General features: G+C 49.4%; 1 protein-coding gene and 1 long non-coding RNA gene across 5 annotated transcripts in view; both read left to right on the top strand.

Moving 5' to 3' along the window:
• CASTOR2 (cytosolic arginine sensor for mTORC1 subunit 2) overlaps positions 1 to 8,773 on the top strand; it is a 145,947-nt gene that overhangs the window by 127,722 nt on the left and 9,452 nt on the right. For 2 of the 4 annotated variants that reach the window (XM_050325924.1, XM_050325923.1), the window contains exon 9: positions 5,769 to 5,933. In XM_050325924.1, coding sequence (XP_050181881.1) covers positions 5,769 to 5,906 — 138 coding nt within the window. In that variant the 3' untranslated portion in view covers positions 5,907 to 5,933. Of the gene's footprint in view, positions 1 to 5,768; positions 8,751 to 8,773 lie in introns of those variants that run through there. The other 2 variants (XM_050325928.1, XM_050325929.1) reach the window with 1 other exon arrangement.
• On the top strand, positions 1,404 to 5,681 carry LOC126645459 (uncharacterized). The gene is made up of 2 exons (XR_007630124.1): positions 1,404 to 2,256; positions 4,250 to 5,681. It is a non-coding gene; the product is annotated as an uncharacterized LOC126645459 (long non-coding RNA).

Here is an 8,773-nt window from a genome sequence, read left to right on the forward strand (position 1 = left end):
TGACAGCTACACACCTCCTGACCTGCCTGCAGAGCTCCAGAGTGGCCATGGCCAGCCCAGCTCGGCACCATAGCAGCTGTGCAGAGCAAGGGGGTTTGCAAAACAAGCTACTTAATGTCCTGGGCTCCCTTGAGGTTTTGTTTTCATCTGTTTTTAGCTTTCTGCAGAATTCTATAAATGAAGTGTGGGTGGATTTTTGGAGCAGAGACAGACAGAGATGCCCAACAGGCATCTGGCAGGATTGAAATGTTGAAATATGTTTGAGAGTGGAGCGGGAGCATGTTGCTCTCCTCTGTCCAGCTCTGTCCTCTGCCTGTACCATAGGAGAGCTGACTGGCTGCTTCAGCAGGCCCAGCTGTTTTACTGGTGTCCTTCCAACCCTAAATGATTTTGCCAACAAAAGGCTCATTTCATCCTTCGTTTTAGGGGGTGGTTGCTTTTCCCTTCCCTCTGGGGCTGTGGCAGAGGCAGTGTCTCTTGCACAGCACGTTTGGGAAGATGCCATCAGAGGCTGCTGTTGTTTGTGGCCTCCCTGCTCTGCCTGGATTTCTGCTGTTATCTGCTCAGTGTCCTGAGGATTTGAAACCAGCTTGCTGCAGTTACAGTAATAAGCTTTTTTTCTCAAAAAAAAAAAAAAAAAAAAAAAAAAAAAAATTCCTACCAGCTCTTTTGTAACTTGTAAAACATAATTTTCTAGGTACCTGATTCCTTGTGGGAATGCTGCTCAAAGCACCCCACTTGCCAGGATGACTGCTGTGAGCATATACTGCTCCTTTGGGCCCCAAAAGAGGAGTCCAGCCCTGTTTGCTGCCAGGATGCTGCTTTGGGGACAGGTCACATGGGACAGCCAGCCAAAGTAAACAGAACCCTATTGCCTTCCTTGTCCTTGCTGCCTGCACAGTCATTCCCATCAGCTGAAAGGGGATGTGAATTTCCCTTCTGTTGAAGAAAACCAATAGTCTCCTCCTTGGGTTTGTTGCTGCTGGGAAGAGCAAAAGAGCATTTGCCAAGTGGGACACTGAAGAAAGGAGCCAGGAGATTGTATATGTAGGGCAAAGAAGAAGAAACCCACGACCTTTGTTGTAGCTGTTTATTGCAATTATTCCTAATGCCAGCCTTGTGATGGGATTCAATTTTTGAGGTCACTGAAATTACCTAAAGAGCTGGTGTTGCTGTTATAACTGTGGGAGCTGCACCAGTCTCCAGGCAGGACCAACCTGCACAGGGTGTGGGACCCTCCCTGCTGTGTTTCAGCCCTGGGAAAGGTGTCTGGGGCTCTCCCATCCAGCTGTGCTGTTCCCTGCAGTACATGTATGCAGGCTACTGAACCAAGCCTGCTCTTGCAGAAATCCCTGAGTTCTAACATCTCCTTCCTGGGAACCAACCTCTGTGTTTTTCCCTGTCAGTGTGTGTTTGTGTGTTGGTGCAGCACGGGGCTGGGGGTTCAGGGTACAAAGAGGATGCCACTGCAGGAGGAGCACCCACTTTCTCCTTCAGCCATTAGGAGCAGATGCTGTCTGCGCCAGCTCATGACGTTGGCCATGTTTTTAGTTGTATCATAGAATTAAAAATTAATCGTGCCCTCACTCTCCTTCAGGCCCTGCCCACCAGGGTTGCCCTACCTGCCCCGTGTCTCAGTGCTTTCTTCCTCCAGGTTTTTATTTGCTCTGCAACTGTGAACTGCTCCAACGATAGTGTGGTGGAACAGAAGGAGCAGATCAGTGTCCCAGGACAGTCTTCTCTAGGTGCTTCTGGTTGTGATGGATCCAGGACTGCTCTCACTTCACACCCCAAATCCTCCTGCTATTACTGCTGAAAATAATCCTGCCAGTCCAAAGGTTGTTGATCGTAGGGGTGTGAGAATTGCACCTGAGTGCTGTTAGTGCCCAGGTCAGTACCTGGAAATGCAGAGGATAGGGACACTCACCTGCCTCTTTCCAGCCCAGGACTGCTCAGTGTCACAGCCAGCAGTGTCCTGTGCCCTGTCCCTGCTGCCTGTGGCTGGGTATTCTGTCATCCCTCCCACATGCATGGGCTCCAGGCTTGGCACTGCAGCTTTTGAGACATGAAGTTGAGAAGCAGGACGCTCATTTTAGCACTGTGGCAATCGTGTTTTCCGCCAGTGCATCCTCTTCCTCCATGCTGTGTCTGCAGTGGCTGAGGATGGCCATGACAGAGAGGGAACACACTCATCCTGGTGACCAGAGCAGTAGGATGACCATGGCTCTTGGGACAGGCAGAAGAGGAGGCTGCCAGGTAGTAACTCACAGTAGATTCAGTTTTGGATGCTCTGTTTCAGCCTTTGGAAGAGCCTGTCTCACTCCCTCCCCACAAAGTCCATTCTCCCCTTGTTTTCACTTAAAATTAGAGGGATGATGACCTCAATTTGGTTAACATGTTCAGCTGTTCCCACCATGCCAGCAGGTCCTGGTGCTGCCTCTGGGGCTGTGGCAGAGGCAGTGTCTCTTGCACAGCACGTTTGGGAAGATGCCATCAGAGGCTGCTGTTGTTTGTGGCCTCCCTGCTCTGCCTGGATTTCTGCTGTTATCTGCTCAGTGTCCTGAGGATTTGAAACCAGCTTGCTGCAGTTACAGTAATAAGCTTTTTTTCTCAAAAAAAAAAAAAAAAAAAAAAAAAAAAAAAAATTCCTACCAGCTCTTTTGTAACTTGTAAAACATAATTTTCTAGGTACCTGATTCCTTGTGGGAATGCTGCTCAAAGCACCCCACTTGCCAGGATGACTGCTGTGAGCATATACTGCTCCTTTGGGCCCCAAAAGAGGAGTCCAGCCCTGTTTGCTGCCAGGATGCTGCTTTGGGGACAGGTCACATGGGACAGCCAGCCAAAGTAAACAGAACCCTATTGCCTTCCTTGTCCTTGCTGCCTGCACAGTCATTCCCATCAGCTGAAAGGGGATGTGAATTTCCCTTCTGTTGAAGAAAACCAATAGTCTCCTCCTTGGGTTTGTTGCTGCTGGGAAGAGCAAAAGAGCATTTGCCAAGTGGGACACTGAAGAAAGGAGCCAGGAGATTGTATATGTAGGGCAAAGAAGAAGAAACCCACGACCTTTGTTGTAGCTGTTTATTGCAATTATTCCTAATGCCAGCCTTGTGATGGGATTCAATTTTTGAGGTCACTGAAATTACCTAAAGAGCTGGTGTTGCTGTTATAACTGTGGGAGCTGCACACCAGTCTCCAGGCAGGACCAACCTGCACAGGGTGTGGGACCCTCCCTGCTGTGTTTCAGCCCTGGGAAAGGTGTCTGGGGCTCTCCCATCCAGCTGTGCTGTTCCCTGCAGTACATGTAGGCAGGCTACTGAACCAAGCCTGCTCTTGCAGAAATCCCTGAGTTCTAACATCTCCTTCCTGGGAACCAACCTCTGTGTTTTTCCCTGTCAGTGTGTGTTTGTGTGTTGGTGCAGCACGGGGCTGGGGGGTTCAGGGTACAAAGAGGATGCCACTGCAGGAGGAGCACCCACTTTCTCCTTCAGCCATTAGGAGCAGATGCTGTCTGCGCCAGCTCATGACGTTGGCCATGTTTTTAGTTGTATCATAGAATTAAAAATTAATCGTGCCCTCACTCTCCTTCAGGCCCTGCCCACCAGGGTTGCCCTACCTGCCCCGTGTCTCAGTGCTTTCTTCCTCCAGGTTTTTATTTGCTCTGCAACTGTGAACTGCTCCAACGATAGTGTGGTGGAACAGAGGAGCAGATCAGTGTCCCAGGACAGTCTTCTCTAGGTGCTTCTGGTTGTGATGGATCCAGGACTGCTCTCACTTCACACCCCAAATCCTCCTGCTATTGCTGCTAAAAATAATCCTGCCAGTCCAAAGGTTGTTGATCGTAGGGGTGTGAGAATTGCACCTGAGTGCTGTTAGTGCCCAGGTCAGTACCTGGAAATGCAGAGGATAGGGACACTCACCTGCCTCTTTCCAGCCCAGGACTGCTCAGTGTCACAGCCAGCAGTGTCCTGTGCCCTGTCCCTGCTGCCTGTGGCTGGGTATTCTGTCATCCCTCCCACATGCATGGGCTCCAGGCTTGGCACTGCAGCTTTTGAGACATGAAGTTGAGAAGCAGGACGCTCATTTTAGCACTGTGGCAATCGTGTTTTCCACCAGTGCATCCTTCTCCTCCATGCTGTGTCTGCAGTGGCTGAGGATGGCCATGACAGAGAGGGAACACACTCATCCTGGTGACCAGAGCAGTAGGATGACCATGGCTCTTGGGACAGGCAGAAGAGGAGGCTGCCAGGTAGTAACTCACAGTAAGATTCAGTTTTGGATGCTCTGTTTCAGCCTTTGGAAGAGCCTGTCTCACTCCCTCCCCACAAAGTCCATTCTCCCCTTGTTTTCACTTAAAATTAGAGGGGATGATGACCTCAATTTGGTTAACATGTTCAGCTGTTCCCACCATGCCAGCAGGTCCTGGTGCTGCTGGGATTTGGGTCACAGTGCCCAGGGAACATGCTTTGGACCTGCAGCCCCTCCTTACAGTGACTGGCTGCAGCTCCACAGGGCAGCACTGGCTCACGCCTGCTCTCCAGGCACCATGAAGCAGCCAGGGAGGGTTAGTCCAGGGGGAGCATTGCATAGAGGGAGCCTCATCCTCCACATTAGTGCTTAGGGCACATTCTTAGTTTGGTTCCTCTGGGCCAAGCTGCAGCAAGGCATCACCCTGACGGGTTGAAGGGTGCAGGGTTACATCTCAATCCACTGCACAATGCACGTTCAGGCCATAGTGCAGCACCACTTCATTAGTGCCTCAAGTGGCTTGAAAACACTGAGCATTTCTGTCTCCCCTTTGTCTGGACTCAAGAAGGAGCCCAGATTCCCTCCAGATGCCCAGGATGGCCACAGCATGAACCCAAATTTCTAGAACTGCGAAGAGAGCAGAGAGGTTCCTGGTGCAGAAGCTGCTTGGAACAGCTGTGCTGGACAGCCTGGGGAAGAAACACAAACCTTTATGACTTTATTTAATAAGTTATTTATATATTATTTGCTTGGTAACTGAAATACCACTTTTGGTCTCTGACACCCACCAAACTGGCTGAAGTGGGGCTGGGAGCCCCACCCTCCTGCAGCCTCTCCTCCCTCAGAAACCCCATGGAGGTTTCCACTGGGGGGAAGGGGGAGAGTGTGCAAAAAAAAAGTGTATTTATTTCCCTTTAATTCCCAGACTGATGCAAACTGACAGGCAGGGGGGCATCCTCCTAGTGCGGGGGCCTGTTCTGCACCCCTGCTCTGGGCTGTGGCCGTGTGGGCAGTGCCTGTGGGCTCCCTGGGGCTGAGCACCGTGCATGTGGGTGGGCAGCAGCTCCTGTGAGCTCGAGGTCACAAGGCACAGAGGAGCCTGAATGCATCAGTCTCCTCTGTGGCCTCTGCAGCAGGGGGGATGTTACACCATGGGGGAGGGAGTGGTGGCAGCAGCTGGGGATCGTGTGCTGGGCATGGTGTGGAGCTGAGAAGTGGCTGCTTTGCTTTCCCAGTGAGTACACATGCTGCTTTTTTTTTGCTGGTCTTATGCTGAAAAGCTGAGATTTATGTACTGTATGAAAAAAAAAAACCCACAAAAAAACCCCACAACAGAAAAAAAGAAAAAATCCTAATGTTCCAAAATAAATCACAGTATATTTTGTACTTTGTAAAGTAATTAAAATGAAAAAAGAATAAAAAGTGAAACGCTGTCTGCTTTTGTACTGATCAAACTGATGAAAATAAAGCAGAGCTTGGCATTGTCTATAAGACGTAACTCTAATTTCTTTCACCTACAGCTGCACTGGGCCTCACTCCGTTTAGGAAGGCCAGCAGACATCCCCAAGGCTCTCCAGTGTCCAGGACCTATCACCAGGTGTACTGGTACCCACCACCATTTCCATCCTCCAGCTCTTCTTTGGGAGCCACAAACGTAATCCCATCCTATTTCCTTAAAAGACAAGGTTAGTGGGATGCTAATATTGTATTTGCCAGACTTAGTTTTACCGGCTCACTCCAGGGTGCAAGATGCCTGGGAGCCTGGAGAGCCCCAGTAGAGATCCCAGTGAAGCATCCCCAGAGCCCTGCAGCCCCTTCATGGCCTATTTTAGGGCAGTCACTGCTGGGTCCTGAGTCTCAGTCAGCAGCATGGCTGCACAGCACCACTGCCAGTGCTTCTCTGCAAGGAGGAGCTGAAGAACCTGGCTGAAATGTGCAAGAAAAACAGTGAAATCACGCGTATCATCACCCTATCACAGTTGTAACCGTTTATAGTGGATGTTTTAACAGGAAGCAGATCAACTGCATAAACTGTGGTCAAGAAAAGTATCTCCTTCTTAGCATAGTGTAACCCCTTTTTTACTCTTCCAGTCAAGTGTAAGAGCATTCATGTAAGAAATTAGTGTGGGATTGCTTATCTGGAATGCAGCCCTATTGCAGAGTGCTGCCTTGAGGATTTAATCCATTAATACACAAATAAATCAACACAGGCACTGCCATACAATCTCAGCACTGCCTTGTCACTCCCTGCAAAAGCAACTGTCATCTTAGGGTAAGTAACAGGATTTAGGCTGTTAAACTGGTGTTCAGACCCTGAAGACACTGCACACACTGAGAGGCTTTTAACATTTGAGTTACCTCACCTGCCCAGGCTCACACCTTTGAGCAGGAGGTGCTGGGCCATTGGGGGATGGGCGAGACTCCAGCCCCTTGCAAAAAATACTACAAAAAAAGATTCTGATGACTCATGATAAAATAACGTTATTTTAGGAGTTATTATTTTGAATGTTACAGGCTAATTATTAGTTATCAGAATCATTTGTTTTTGAAGGATCCTGTAGAGAAAAGAGTCTGGTGTAATGCAACAAGTGCCCAAGATAATCTTTGTCTTACAGGCACTGTTTTATCCCCAGTTGGGCAGTTTGCTGACGAGAGGAGCCCAGCCTTGCTGTGCAGGGGCTCACGGGGTGGCCCAGGGCCATGCTGGGGCCAGCTCTCCAGCAGGAAATTGCCAGCAGCCCCTTGGAATGGCAGGGCACTTGGGCTTGAACCTTTCGTCCATCCCTCCTGCAGCTCCTTTAGCCCTCGGCCACTGCTGTGCTCAGAGCTGTCCTGCACAGGGCTCTGTGCCAGGGGCTCATCCGGAAGCCCTTTTGGGCTATTTTAAGCCAAATGTGCCGGCACAGTGCTGTTCAGAGGATGAATTACTCGTGTAATCAATGCCAAATCAAGTAGGCTATTCTAGCTCTAATTTGAGCTGCTCCCCATGTGCATCCCTGGCCCCCACCCCCCTCACTGCAGGTATGTTTAGGGATGCAGGTGTTATTTTGGGCTACTCTGCCATACTTTGAAGGACAAAATGATACAAAGTTGCCTTGCAGTGCACACTGGTAGAGACCTGGGGTCACCCCAGCATGGCAGAGCCCCTCAGTCCTGTGGGAGGAGCACAAGCCCTGGAGGTTGGGGCTGCCTCTGACAGGAGGGGTGGCAGGGGGAAGACAGCATTTTCATTTTGAGCCACAACCGAGCCTATCAGCAAAGGTAGCAGCACCTCTTGAAGAACACACTTCAGAAGGTGGAAAAACCTGCTGCACAGCACCAGGCAGGAGAGTGAGAACCTGTGAGAGACAACTATGCAGACACCAAGGTCAGTGCAGGAAAGCGAGGAGAGAGATAAACCAGGAGTAAAGATGAGCCTGGAAAGAAAAGAGTGGTATGGGAAAGGCACTTTTAGACTTCTCATTCCTCAGCAATAAAATAATTTCTCCGTGAACCTGTTGTGCTCACAATGGTAATGTGTAAGTGATGCCCTGTCCTTATCCCAAGCCACATGCTTTCCTTCAGATCTTCTCCCTGTGTCCTGTTGATGCAGGGGGATTTGGTAACAGAGCAGCTTGGGCAGCACCTGACCAAGGTCAAACTGCCCCCCCCGCCACTGTAACCAAAACAAGGGTGAATGCTGGTCTTGCTGAACTGCAGACCCACTGCCACTAACCTAGTTCCCACCAAGCAGCGTCTGAGAATCCCACAGCCACTGTAATGAAAGTGCAAATGCCCCCACTGCATTAAGCCATACACTTCTATTTAGGGCTAAAGACCTCACAGGCATCTCATTAACACACAGATTTTCAATTTACTGCACAGCAAGACTGCTACACAACAAAGTATGACACACCACTAACTCATCCCTGCTCTGCAGAAGGTCCAGCCCCAAGGTGTATTGGGAAACAGCTGTGCACAAGAGCAGCTGAGAGCCCAGCACTAACCAGCCTTCCTCAACAGCAGCATTCATAACGGGAATTGTTTGTAACACCTTTCTTACAAGAGTTTTTGTATTTGTTTTCAGTGCTTTAATAAAGCTCCTCACGTTAAAAGGGCACAGCTACTCCCATGAGGCTAACAAGGCACAGCAGCACAAGCTGCCCAAGTCACATGTAGAATCAGGTATAAATTAAAGCTAACTAAATGAGAATTCATAGCAGTGAAGGTCTACCAATTTCACAGTAGCTTTCTGCTTGTTCTGCCTCAACTCACCCAGCAATACCCATTTCACAGGAACATCAGTAAGAACTGAGAGATGTGCCTCTATTTCTGTGTACTTTGGTTCACCTTTCCTGTATTTTATGAAAAGCTATTCAAGACTTATTTCATTAAAGTTTAAACCCTGAGTTTTGGTATAGAATTTCATCTAAGGAAGCCAAAATGTGAGTATGTGGTGTCCCCTGGGGCCGCAGATGGAAGTGTGAAGGTGGCTGACAGAAGTGGTTTCCTCTCACATCACCAGGAACCAAAATGCTGAAGATTA

Source organism: Myiozetetes cayanensis, unplaced genomic scaffold (genome assembly GCF_022539395.1).
Source record: "Myiozetetes cayanensis isolate MyiCay16 unplaced genomic scaffold, myiCay2020 scf30, whole genome shotgun sequence".
Taxonomy (NCBI): domain Eukaryota; kingdom Metazoa; phylum Chordata; class Aves; order Passeriformes; family Tyrannidae; genus Myiozetetes; species Myiozetetes cayanensis.